This window comes from Typopeltis vanoorti, chromosome 17 (genome assembly GCF_054136105.1).
Source record: "Typopeltis vanoorti isolate ZY-2024b chromosome 17, IOZ_Tvanoo_1.0, whole genome shotgun sequence".
NCBI classification, from domain to species: domain Eukaryota; kingdom Metazoa; phylum Arthropoda; class Arachnida; order Uropygi; family Thelyphonidae; genus Typopeltis; species Typopeltis vanoorti.
Genome location: NC_143565.1, coordinates 1,428,854 through 1,443,452, shown reverse-complemented (window position 1 = coordinate 1,443,452; position 14,599 = coordinate 1,428,854). Strand labels below are relative to the sequence as shown.

At 37.6% G+C, this 14,599-nt stretch overlaps 1 protein-coding gene across 1 annotated transcript in view; it reads left to right on the top strand.

Annotated features, from left to right (window-relative positions):
* Positions 1-14,599, top strand: part of LOC150097089 (myosin-14-like) — a 1,147,103-nt gene that overhangs the window by 372,532 nt on the left and 759,972 nt on the right. Inside the window, exon 11 of the mRNA XM_090407039.1 lies at positions 3,815-3,967. Within this exon, the coding sequence (XP_090263165.1) occupies positions 3,815-3,967 (153 nt within the window). The remainder of the gene's footprint in view (positions 1-3,814; positions 3,968-14,599) is intronic.

Sequence of the window (14,599 nt, the reverse complement as noted above, 5' to 3'; positions counted from 1 at the left end):
ACTGCTGTAGTTAAAATCTCCCATAATAATCATTCTTTTCGCACTTGCCAAGCTTAACTGTCTAAACATTTCCTGCTTTTCACCCTCTACACCCTCTGTCCAAAAAGAAACTGAACTTTTCAAAAATAGAAGAAATTATTGGCGCCACCTGTTGTATCTTTTCGTTGTCAAAAGTGGCAACCTTCATTAGTGTTGTGTCAACTGTGTATGACTTTTGTTTCATTAGAAGCCGAGTTATAGTGCCAAGAGTGGCAGTGTATTTTAACGAACAGTTGGAAAATGAGTTTCAAACAGAGAGCTGCGATTGACTTTTGTGTTAAACTTGGTAAAAGTTTTACCGAAACACATCAAATGCTTCAAAAAGCATACTGTGGTGAATGCTTATCCCATACTCAAGTTTATGAGTGGTTTAAGTGATTTCAAAGTGGTTTTGAGATGCTTGAGGACGACGAAAAGCCGGGCTATCCAAAAACTGGACTGAGCGAAGTTAACATTAAAAAAAAAGTGCATGATTTCATCAAAGAAAACCCGAAATAGTCCGTGAAATTGATTGAAGATGAATTGGGATTCCAAAATCGACTGTGCGCAGCACTTTGACTGAGAGTTTGGGCCTTCGTAAATTGAATTCGCGATTTGTTCCCCACAAGTTGACCGATGACCAAAAAATGTATTGAATTGAACACTGCAAGGACCTCATTAAAACTGCTCATAAGGACTCAAACTTCCTTGAAACGATCGTTACTGGTGACGAAACATGGTGTTTTGAGTATGAGCCTGAAACAAAGCACCAGAATGCTGAGTGGAGTCCACCAGAAGAGGGGCATCCGAAAAGTCGCTTGGACAAGTCACAAGTAAAGACAATGCTGATTCCAAGGCCATTATCCACAAAGAATTCGTTCCGCCTGGCCAAATGGTCAATGGTGAGTTTTATTTCGAAGTTTTAAAGCGATTGATAGCAAAAATTCATCACGTACTGCATGAATATTGCAATGCAGGCAGCTGGTCACTTTTGCACGATAATGCACCATCTCATTGTTTGAACATTAAGACAGTTTTTGAGCAAAAACCAAGTTTGTGTGTTGGATAACTTCCCATATTCACCTGATTTAGCACCCTGTGACTTCTTTCTCTTCCCCTGACTTCATTTGCCAATGAAAGGAAAGTGATATGACACCATCGAAAACATTCAAGTGGCAGTAACCACAACCCTCAACAGTATCCCAAAAACTAATATAAAAAACTCTTTAACAAATTAATTGACCATGCCAAATGCTGTATCAAAACTGAGGGAGAGTATATTGATTGAAATAAATGAATTGAATAATTATAATTGGCCTGTGTTTTATTTTCTATCAAAAGTTCGGTTTCTTTTTGGACAGAGGGTGTATGTTTCCTGGCTTATAGCACTCCAGTAAATATCCTGTCTTTTCCACCCCTGCTTCACTCTATATTGTACTCTTTGGTTGGAAAAGGCCTAAATTTGATTTTTTATCATGACAAGAGGAATGGGTTTTTTTTTTCAATTAAAAGTGAGTTAGCCAATCTCATATGGAGGTAGCCAGGTTTTCCCTCCTGGAAACTCAGGTTTTTCATCCTGCATACAGACAAATTCATCTTGAGTACACATACAATTTACAACAAAAATTACTAGTGGTGATGGTAGTGGGCAGTAGATGATGATGGTAGTAGTGGTTCTGCATAGTTGGTGGATTAAATGGTGGAGATGGAAAGTTGTAGAGTAGAGTGATCTCTCTCGATGACTCCTTGGAAGTGTCCTGCAATAATAATAATATGTCCACTCTAAGAGGACACAGTGCATCACATATCATAAGCAATATGCTACCACTGCATTTGTCCTTCTTATCCTGTGGATATATCCTGTATCCTTCTTCTTATATTCCTGTCAGTACATCATCTTCTGTCAACCCTGTTTGACAGGTTGCAATAATTTTTGGACCGGCTGAGTCTATCAGTGCCACTAAGTCATCTCCTTTATTCCTGATTGTATGATCAAACATAATGCATATATATTCCCCCATCTTCCCAGTGTCTATTTCTACAAGAGGGTCACTCCTGCTTTCATCCATCCATCCTGACAACTCTAGTTTTTCTGCACTAAAACTCTCACTTACTCCAATATCAATGTTCTCTCCAGGTGCCTGTGTCATTCCTCATTCAAATGCAGTCTGTCTCTTGCATGTGGCTCTCTTCTGTCCTCAGATATGCTTGAAGCATCCACATAACGTGTCTCTCTCTATTGGCATATTTTTGCTATCATGCCATTCATTATTGCTGCTCTTTTCATGAACTCTGCATTATCATATCTAGGAAACATGCTTACTGTTTTCCTTCTCACACTCTTCTGTGTATAATCTCAAACATAAACCTCAAATCTCTTGCTGTCTAATTTACACTACCTCTCAGGTCATTTGTGCCCACCATCACAATCATCTCATCCACTTTTTCACCTTGTTTAATTGCCATAGTCAGTTCCTATTGTTCCTGTTATCTCTCAATCCCTAGCTCCTGCACTATATTGCCTTCCTCAAAATCCATCTCATTCTCTGGTTCTCCCATTCTGTCTCCTTCTATCATTTCCATAACTCTCTCTTCCCCAGCCCTCTTGTTTGCTTCATATTAGTTAGCTTTTCCAGTCTCCTAATCTCTTTTTTGCATGTTAGATATATTAAGAAGTATACTCTAAACAACAAAAATCTTAAAATGAAAACTGTCCACTACCAATTATGATCTGACCAGACAAAAGTTCTTATAAATTTAGAACAAATACCTCTAATAATTTATATTTATACTTATCTTTTTTCTCTGACACCTTTATGTTTCCAAGGCTCTTGTTGTCCTCTGTCAGACTCTCATTTGTAAGTCAGAGATGCAATGCAGAGTATACAGTTGGACGGGATATATTGAAGGAAGTGGAGAAAATAAGAGATTGGGAGTTATGGTGGATGGGGACCTAAAATTTGCAGGGCACATTGCTATAACTATTAGGACCGCTGAATAAATTCTGGCGATGATGTGGAGGACATTGACTTGTAGACATAAGCAAATTATGGATCCATTGTATAATACCTTGATTAAGCAACATATGGATTGCTGCATAGATTTACTCACTGGTTTTCAAAAGAGAAATAATAGAAAGGGTCCAGAGGCAATTGACTAAGGTAGTTTCTGGTCTCTGGAATTTTGAATATGAAGGAAGGTTGAGAAAATGGAGTTAACAAAATCTAATGGATGGGGGAAGAGAAGGAGAGGAAGGATGTGATAGAGACATATCAATTGATAAGCGATTTTTAGATTAACATTGAAGGGCTTTTTCATGGATATGTTGAAGACGGTATGAAAGCATGAGTTCATTCTTGGAAGCTGTATAATGAAGGTGTGAGCAAGGAAATGAGAAATGAGAAGGAAATGCATTCCAATCATTCCATCCAAAAGGATTTTTGCATGGAATGATTGGAATGCATTGCCTGATAGTGTGGTAACTGCAGAGAATGTGAATGTATGTAAGCCACAGTATGATGAGCTGCATGTGTGTGGATGAAGGATCTCCCATGATGAGTATTTGATGCCATGGAGGTCTGAAGATAATAATGATAATAATATTGTTTTCTATGCATAAAAACATTTACATACATTCTTTAAAAAATGTTGTTCTGAACTTATGTACAGTTTTTAAAATATTTGTTCATTGTTGTTAAAATTCTTATGCGACCCAAGATGAAATATTAATTTTTATTTTCTGGAAAAAATTTGAAATATATATCTATGCTCGTTACTATTTTAATATAATTCCTAGGCAGAGTTTTCAGTGGAAGCAATTGCTAAAGCATGTTATGAGCGCATGTTTCGATGGCTAGTTACTCGAATAAATCGCTCTCTTGATCGAACAAAAAAACAAGGAGCATCTTTCATTGGCATACTAGATATTGCTGGCTTTGAAATTTTTGAGGTAAGAACAACTTTTATTTTTATAACTAAAAAATAATAAAAAATTTCTCGTTTGATTTTTATTAAAAATGCCATCATTCATTCATTCTTCTAATTGGTACTAATTTAAAATAGTTTAAAATTTTGAACTTCAAACCATTGTTCTAGCATTTTCAGTTGCTACTCTAAAAATAAAACTTGGCTATGGCCGAGGAAGATCTTTCAGCTTCTTACGTCACCGACAGGAATCGAGCCTAGGACACTCCTTCCCCAGGCATATGGTTGCGAAACGCATAGCCACTGGGCTAACCGCGCGGACTACATTCATACATTGATATTGTTATGTATTTTTTTGTCAGTTTCCAAGCGGAATTTATTTCCTTACAACTAAACTTCTCATTCCATACTATAGCTCCAAGTGGTCTCCTAAGCTTTTCATAATCACCAGCCTTTTATTTCCATATATATTATTTCCTCTCAGAAGTCTGCATCAGCTTGTCACAACCCACATGATCACTTCATGATCACTCTCACCAACCATAAGAAAGTGCGAACTCCATTCATTATTACATCCTGTGATGAAATGATCAGATATAAAACTCTCAATCCTCATTTGCCCTTCTTTACACTGCCTGAGATAGTTATCTCTCAAGAACTTGAGAAATTAATTTTCCTTATTCCTAAATGCTATCTCTTTGTTCCAATGTATACCACCATAATTAAAATCACCCATAATAATTACCCTTCCTTTTTTTGCTAGTCCAAGTTGCTTATATATTTCTTCATCACCACCCCCCCTGTACATTCCCTGGTCTTTAGCAACTAAATATGTCTTGCTGTCAACCACTGCCTCATAACCATTGCCGCAATTTACCTTTTTCATGTCAACCTTATGTAGACATAGTTACACTGCTATCATTAGCAGCAATCCTCCTCCTCCCTTCTTTTCCTTTCTATCCTCACGAAAAATATTGTGCTCTTCCATTTCCATTCCCATTAAGATATCATCTTCATTCAACAATGTTTCACTTATTCCAATGATTTTGGGATGAATAAACTCATTCAGTGATACCATTTCATCTCCCTTATTTCTAACACTTCTAGTATTTGTAAACAAGCACACCAGTTCATTTTTAGGTCTGTAACCAGTCCTATCTATGCCACTTGTTGGTTGTGATTTCCTCATCAAACCTGCTCTTGCCCAATCACCATTATTACAGCTTACCACATATATCCATTTAGTCCCAACTTCCCCAGCCGCATTGCAATATACTCCATCTCCATTCACACATTCACTGCTACTTTCAACATCCACTCTCTCTGTGCTATGTTCACTCGGGATCTCCCTGTTTCTCTGTTCCTCTTGCTTTCACGTTCTTTCTCTTCATCTCTCACACTACTATTGTTTCCACTGCCAAGCACTTCTGCCTCTTCAATACCACTCTCCTGATCTTTCTTGTCATCTCTTACTTCTGATCTCTTGCTTACATCACATACTTCAGTTCAATCTAGCAACACTTTCTCGAGTGCACATACACACACTTAAAAATTTTATGTGCACATACTTAAAATTTTTTAGTTTATTTTTTTATTTATTTTTATATATATCTGATTTACACATGAAAGGCCAGAAGACCTATAGCCCATCAGTGTCATGTGTGGGCAAGAGGAATAGAAGAAAGGAGGAATCTGTTCACATTTTGTTTTAACAGCTAAGAGTTGTAATCTTTGGGGAACAAGGAGTGTAGAGACCGTTCGAAAGGACAGAAGTAGATGGGATGAATGAGGAGGCAGTGAAGTTGGTTCAGTGAGTTTCAAGATGGACTGTAAAAGGGTGTTGGTTGGCAGTTGCTCTTATTTTAGTGATTTTGGAGGAGAGTGAAGGAATAATATTGGCCAATTCAGCAGAGCACCAGGTAGAAACTGAGCATTTGTGAGAGGGCGATTGAAGTGGGTTTGTGAGAGGGATCATTAATTAGCTGGATTGCCCCCCCCGCCCCTTTCTGGATAGAATCCAACAATCTTAGAGAGGATTTTCTTGCACCATCCTGAATATGGATGCAGTATTCCATGGTTGGGCAGATTTGGAATTTGTAGAGTTAGTGCCTAAGTGTTAGTTAGTTAGTGCCTGTCAGCTGCAAAGTAATGAAGTAGCATCTTGTGCAAAAAAGTATACCAAGAAAGATTGGAGGGGGCAGGTCATTCCAAGTAGACAAATCTGATCGTGTTTGGATATCTCGGTATTACTGAAGGTAAGAAGGAAGGATGTGAGCTTGTGAGAGATCTTACAGGACTGAGTTTTGGTGATTCTTGTAGATAGACTTATGCATTGGTTACATGACTTTAATTTTTTTCAGGAAATGATAACATATACTAAAATATTAATTAAAAAACTTTCATCAATACTTCCTATATTTCGGCAATGTTACATTGCCATCTTCTGGGAACATAAAACTATGATATGTGCATGCAGGCACTAACAACGAGCAAATGAGACTGAAGAAGGCAACTGAAGTTGGTCCTAGAGTCCTAGAGGTGCTTCCTAGCAGGCTAAATAGTGTTGTCTTGGTTGTTGGGCAAGCTTTCCAAATTTAGGGCAGTCTCATACACCCAAATTTGTTGAGGTTTAGGTAGTTTTTTAGAGCTGAGGCTGATTCTACGGATAATCTTTCATATTTATATTTGCTGCGGTGTAGTAAAGTGGCTTTCTTCCAGCATATTCTGTGGTGGCTATCTAGTGCATGGTCAGTAAGTCGTGAGTGGCTGTATTGGTGAAACCAGATGTAGTCTTTGCGTTCAGATATCCTGATATTAGCTGTCCTGCCTGTTTGGCAGTAGTAGGACAGTTTACTGCTACAAGGGACCTAGTATACTCCAGGTAGGTCTAGGGGAAGTGGCTGGTCTTTGACAGAGCAGATAAGGGATGCTAATTTCTTATATGGTTTGTAGCAGGTAGTTAGGTCATATGTTTTAAAAATTTTTGTTAGCTTTTCAGAAGTGCCCCATTCCTTATATCCGGGACACTTCTGAGGGGGGGGTGACCAGTGGCATGCCCCAAGGCTCTGTTCTTGGACTGCTGCTGCTGTTTAACTGGTTTGTAAATGTGGATCTGACTGGGATGCAAATGCAATTGCTTGCTGATGATGCAAAGTTAGAATTATTATTAGCACTGCCAATGTTAATTCCATTCATGAAGATTTGAATAGACTTTTGATATGAACAAAAGAGTGTGGTTATAGTTTTAATATTAATCAGTTCAAGGTGTTGCATTATGGAGTTCAGAAGTATAAGGCTGTGTACTATAATGGTGATGCTATCCTTCAGGAAATGGATAAGGTTTGCAATTTGGGAGTGATAATTGACAGTAGACTGAAGTTTAGAGGACATTTTATTATTATTATTATTATTAAGAGAGACCTCAAGGGAGTCACCAACTCATCAAGAGAGGCCATACTATTTGCACCAGCTATCATACCTGTTGTTGAATTCATTCACTCTACTTGCACACACAACTTCCAACAGCAATCCATTCCAATTACACACTAGTTTATGAGGAAAAAAATCTAGCCCTCACCCCCTTCTTGACAGCATTCATTCTCAACTTACGAGTCTGCCCTTACGTCTTTACTCTCCCTGTATAAAATGAAAAATACCATTTACTGAAATTCTGTATAACCCTTTCAGAAGTTTGTAAGTCTTAATTATATCATCCCTCTTTCTCCTCTTTCCTAGTGTCTACTGTCTACAAATTCTCAATCTGTCTTCATAATCAGTATTTCATAATCATGATATCATTTTTGACACTCTCCTTTGCACTCTCTTCACTATCAGAATCACCATGAAAACCAGGATACCATACCTGTGTGCAATAGTCCAAGTGAAATCTGATCAAGGCCTTATAAAGAGGCAAAATGACTTCCTTGGTTTTACATGTCAAGGTTCATTTCAGCATTGCATTTATTCTCTGAGTTGTATTTACAATTTTTGCTATATGACCCTTGAACTTCAACTTCCTGTCTACTAAAACTGCAAGATCCCTTACCTGATCAGTTTCTTCTAGTGGAATCCACCAATATCATACAACATTGGATAACCAAGCATACCAAAGGGCATGACCTTGCATTTATTAACATTACAATGACAGCCATTTTTACATGCCCACAATTCCAACCTATTCAAATCATTCTGCAAGTACTGCATATCAGTAGCATTGCTGATTATCCTGCCTATTTTTGCATCATCAGCAAATAGATCTATGTCACATGTCAAATCCTTCTCAATGTCATTAATGTACAGATTGAATAACAATGCACCAAAGACTGATCCTTGAGGCACACCATTAGTTATCTTGAATCTTGCAGATTCATCCCCCCCCCCATATACAAATATTTGATATCCATGCCAATAGTTTATAATCCAATCCAATATTCTCCAATTTATGCAAGTCTTCTAAGCTGCTATTCTGTCAAAATCCATGGTGTATTCATTCCCCTTGTCTAACTCAGTGGTAAGATTATTATAGAATGTGAGCAAGTTGCTAAAACATGACCTTCCATTAGTAAACTCATGCTGTTCATTGCAAAGTAGAGATGCTCTCTCTCTCAAGCCAGTTCTGAATACGAGTCACAATCAACTTTTCCAAAATCTTCAGCACCTTGCTTGAGATACTGATTGGTTGATAGTTGGATACATCAGTCTTTGCACTGTGCAGTTGGATTACCATCAGTGGCAACTCACCCATAAGGGCTGCTAAGCTGCATTGAATGTGGCTCCTGTAACCCTTATGGGCAACCTACCACTGATTACCATGCATTTCACTCCTGTGGAATCTTCCCTATTCTGACACTCAGAATATGTAATCTGGTCAAAGGAATAGCCAGTTCAGTTGAACACTCTTTTAGCATCCGTGCTGATATCCAATCAGTCCCTATTGATGAATTCTTATTCAGTTTGTGGAATAGCTCTAGCACTTCTTCCTCATACACTTCAATTTCTTCCTACAGTGGAAATGTAGTAGTGAGTTTAATGTTGCATATACTAGGTTGATAGCTTTTAGCAAAATGGCTACTCAGTAGTTGAACAATCACTTTGCATCGGTCATCCACATACCATCTGCATTCAGTAGAGTTATTCTTTTAAATTCATTCATTTTTTTATTTGCAGCATAATGATAGAATTCTTTTGCATTGTCTTAACTTGCAGAGCCAGTTTCTTTTCATACTCAGAGTTATCTTTCCATACAGCACTTGTGACTCTTCTGTCCTGCTGCCTGTAATCATCATACTGACATCATCCTTATGCACAAGGTATTCCTTCCACATAATCTTTTTCTAATGAATCTCTTGCATAATTAGATTACATATCTATTTCAACATATCTATTTCACTCCTACTCTATTTATTCTTCATACTGTAGAGATGCATTCTGATATGTTCAAGTATTTTTTAAATACTTCCCATACAATGTCAATATCATTCCCATGCACCAACATGGTGCAGAACCCAGCATACTCCTCAGGTTGTCATAATTTCTGCTTTGTAGTTCAGCATGTAACCTTTTCTGAATGGAACATTCATAAACTTAGTTATCCAGTGAGTACCACATGATCACTGTTCACCAACTGGAGGCAGAATAGTTACATCTTTAACTAAAACTTCCTCGGACACTATAATCAGATCTAACACTATTTGACCACAAGTTGTTTCACATCTACTCAATCAATGTTCAGATAATTAACCCCTATTATTATTACTCTTTTCGATGCATTGTACTTATTTGGTGATGCATTTTTTAATCACTAGCAACCAATCCACGGGGTCTGTAACAAACACTCTGTTATGTATTTAATCTTGTTAGACTCCGTTTGACACTGGATGGTTTCAGACTCACTGCCACATGAAGAACTGTTACTAGTATTGCTGTTATACTGTTATGCTCTTATTTTGTTACTAGTATAGTTACTAAATATTGCAAGTATTGCAAAGACTGCAGTGTCACACTGTGATAACAAGTACAGTGACATGTAGGAATAAGCAGGTGATTTTCCCACTATATGAAGCACTTGTCAAATCACACTTGGACTATTGTACTCAGATTTGGTCACCTGATTTGCATTGTTATATTGAAACATTGGTGAGGCTATATGACAATATTAAGACATTGAAGAAATGTGGATTGCAGAGTTTGGTGGACAGGAGAAAAACAGGAGATATTAGGCCATCCCTTGAAGTTATGTAACAGTGTGGTAAAGGAGGAGTGTGAGGAGCATAATTTTTACATGGAGGATTGTCAATGAATGGAACACATTACTGAAATAGTTTGTTAATGCAGGGAGTGTTAAGGACTTTAAGATTTAGTATAGGAAATAGAGTATATCATGAGTGAAATTAACCTCTTACGATGAGTCTGCTGATTCCATGGAGGAGGATGTAATAATAATAATAATTACAATCCAAGCCACTCTTTTGACACATTCTAGCTATCATACTATCAATTATTCATCCATTTCTCAACATTGCATTATTATACACTGGTGTCCAGTGGCGGCTCATCCATAAGGGCTGCATTGAATGCAGCTCCAGCATTGAGTATACTAGTGAGTAGTAATAGTACTACTACTACTAGCTAATACTAGCAAGTAATAATACTGGCTAGTATACTCAACGCTGGAGCATTCAGTGCAGCCATTATGGATGAGCCACCACTGCTGGTGTCCATAAAGCTAAGGACAAACGCTATTTCTGAAGATTACAAGAGATTTTGGTTACAACCTCAAGTTCAGATGAATCAGCTTGCGGCAATTTATAACAATTTTGAATAGGAAGCAAGTACGCATTCAAATTTTTGAATTGCTGACAAAAGGATGTGCTAAGCAAAATGTGCTTTATGGAAGCTCTTTTTTGTGAAGGAATAAAGTTGCAAACTTGGATGTCTTGTAATGTCTCAAAGACATCACTAGATGATTTCATGCAGGAAGAATTATTGGAAAGCTTGAAGGCAGCTGCAAAATTACTGATATTGCTGATACTGATGTGAGAGTTTGGAATCTTACATAGCATTATATTCAAGCTCTGGGCAGTGTTTTACTTCAGTGGAATGTGTTCCATATAATTTGTAAGAGGTCTCCCTCACTCTGCCATGGAGCACAAAGACAGATTTTGGTTATAACAGCAAAACATAATCGACGCACCATGGCAGGTCAGTTTGCATCTCAGCTCCATTCAAGTACAGGTATGTGGATATCTCAACAAACTGCTGCAAGATGTCTGTGACAAGTGGCCTATATGTCCAATGGTTTGTATTCTGCATCCCTTTATCCATAACAATTAGACAAGCCACCAACGGGCTAATGTACTCTTTATAGATTAGAGTCATTTTAATCTTCTCCCCAATTCTAGATGACACTTGATGTGGCAGGAAAGGGTACTGCTTATCATTGTGAGAATGTTCTTGAAAGGGATAGATACAGCAGTGCTGGACTGTGTGGCTAGGCATTATGTTTAATGGATGCATTAAGCTTCAAGTGCTGGAAAAAAGGGACTACGAATGATTATTGATATCGCAATAAATTCGCATGACACTGAAAGTTCTTTTAATGTCATGTTTGATTGTTCTATTGTGCTCTAGGCGAAGAATTCATTTTTACGGATGACAATGCCGCATCACACACGAGCTAGAACAAACATATAAACAATTCAAAAACTAATCAAGAACTTGATTTTTTTTCCTAGTTTTTTACATGAAAAACTAAAACTGATATGTTAGTTCTCTTTTTTATGCATTCTTAAAGTGTTCTTTCATGCAAATTTTTCATAAATGTCCTGTTTGTCTGACATAACAGATACTACATATCTGCAAATTTTATAAACATCTGGTCTCTTAAGTAGTGAGTGAGGTTGTTTGCATGACTGAAGTTAAATCTGGAGACTTTTGTCGTTGATGAGAAAGGAACTATGAGGGCCTTTGCAAATAGCCTAAAGAAATTAATGAAATAAGATCAGGTAGAAAGTTTGTGTTATCTTCTCCAAAGTTAAGTTTTATATAATGGTTTTTAATTCACAACACAAGAATAATAAGAAAATAAATAATATTAATTGGGATGAACTATAAGGTGTAAAGCAGTTGTTCTGGCCTTACACCAAGACTTGAATAGATTGAGTGAATGGGCACATTAGTCAGGATGGCAGTTCAATGTTGCAAAATGTAAGGTTTTAAAATTTGGGAAACAAAGATGGGATTTGTTGGAGGTGGAGGAAATAAGAGATCTTGGGGTGATGGTGGATAATGATCTAAAAGTTAATGGACGCATTGCCAAAATTGTGAAGAACACTATGAATTCTGGAAATGATGCGGAGGACACTGACTTGTAGAAGTAAGAAGATTCTTGTTTTATTGTATAAGGCTCTGATTATGCTGCACATGGACTACAGTGCACAGATTTGGTCACCTGGTTTTCAAAAGGACGAAGAGTTGTTGGTAAGGATCCAGAGGTGACTGAGTAAGGTAGTTTCTGATCTCTGGAATGAATGTTGAATATGAGGAAAGGTTGAGAAGATGCAATTTACAGAGGAGTCTAGTGGATAGGAGGAAGAGGTGTGATATGATACAGACCTACAAGTTGGGGATTGTTATATGATCATTGTTGAAGAGGTTTTCCAGAAAATGGTGGAGATCAGGGGAGAACACGAGGTCATCCGTGGAAGCTGTTTTTTTTCATGGAGAGTTGTGAATGATTGGAATGCCTTGCTTGAGAGAGTGCTGTCTGCAAAGATTTTTAGTGTGTTTATGGAGGCGTGGCATGATGAACTATGGGTATAATAACAAAAGGACCTCCTAGATGAGTCTTTGACTCCATGGCATATTTGGATAATTTTTTTTTTCAATCATTCAGACTTTATTATTATTCACATATAATGTTTACAATATATACTTGCACATTAATCGGCATACAGGTATTTACACATACTGCTAACTTATTTTAAAAAATAAAAATAAAATAATTTTTTTTGTTTTCATGTACATGCAGTATATATTGTAAGCATGCAGTAAGTACATGCAGTGTGTGTGTGTGTGTGTGTGTGTGTGTGTGTGTGTGTGTGTGCGCGTGTGTGCGCATGTACTTACTAAGCAGGCTTAGTCAAGCGGTTGCTTCTTGAACTTGAGTTATTCAGCGAGAAAAGTATATTAGTACCACCGACACTGTCCGAGTCGTTTTTTTGCCAGCAAAGGTTGATCGATTGGTAGATCCTCTGCTACTAATGGCTCACGCAAAAAAAAAAAAAGCAAGTTTGAGACGTGGTATTAGTTAGAAGGGAATCAATTGTTCGATGCTATTGGCACACTCTCCCTTGATGAGTCTTTGGACTCCCTGGGGGTGTCACATAATAATAATAATATGCATATACAAGGGAGGTCTGAACAGTTCTCGGCCTTGACCATAGATGGCAACACTATCGCAAGATTTTTTTCTAAGTTGGTACATCTGTCGTAAGCATTGATGTGAAATTGCAAGTCATTCTATCAAGTAGTTTTTTTAATACAGCTGTCTGAAGCAAAAGTGTTGTCTGTATTCCCTTGAAATGGATAAAACTGAGTATCGTACAGTTATAAAGTTCTTTGTAAAAGAAGGTTTAATGCCAAAAGAAATTCATTTGAAGTTTATAAAAGTTTATAGGCACTCTTCTCCTTTGTTTTTGACAATTAAGAAATGGGCTGCCGAGTTTAAATGTGGATCAGCCATGAAGATGGCTGATCCACATTTAAATCCACATGAAGGACGTTCAAAAAGTCTAACAACACCAGAAATCATTGATCAGTGTACAATATGGTATTGGATGACCGCCGAGTCCAAGTACGTGAAATTGCTGAGCCTATATGCATTTCAAAAGAACGTGTAGGATATATTTTGCATGAAGAATTGCAAATGAAAAAGCTTTGCACAAGATGGTGATGTGCATATCAAAAATGCACTTGCATGAAAATCTCTGAACAGTGCTTGGAGCGTTTTAACAAGAATAAAACTCATTTTGTGCATCGATTTATTACTACGAATGAGACTTGGATTCACCAGTATACACTAGAATCCAAACAGCAGTCAAAACAGTGGACAGGAGCTGATTGTTCAGCGCCATAGAAGACGAGGTCAAGGCATCAGTGTTTTGGGATGTTAAAGGAATTTTGTTTATTCATTATCTTGAAAAGGGTAAAACAATAACCGGGGAATATTATTCCGATCTTTTAACCCGACTAGACGAAAAAAATTCGTGAGAAAAGACCCACTTTGCAGAAGAAAAAAATCATCTTTCATCAGGACAATGCACCTGCCCACAAAGGGCAGGTGCATTGATTAGATTCCTACACCATTATAATCTTAATGCCACTTTTATACCACCTTTAAAATTAAAAAATATATTAATATTATTATTTGACACTTCCAGGGAGTTCCAGACTCATCGAGGGAGGGTACTTACTCTACAACTCTTGGTCTGTACTGCTCTACCATCTACACCAATGCCATCTACTGTCCACCACCACCACTATTATTTTCAGAGACAATTACAAACATCCATGTCCATGGTGGGATTCTAATCTGCCTTTTGGCTGGAGAGCAGATATGCTAACCACTCGGCCATCCAGGCTGGCAACAAGGGAGAGC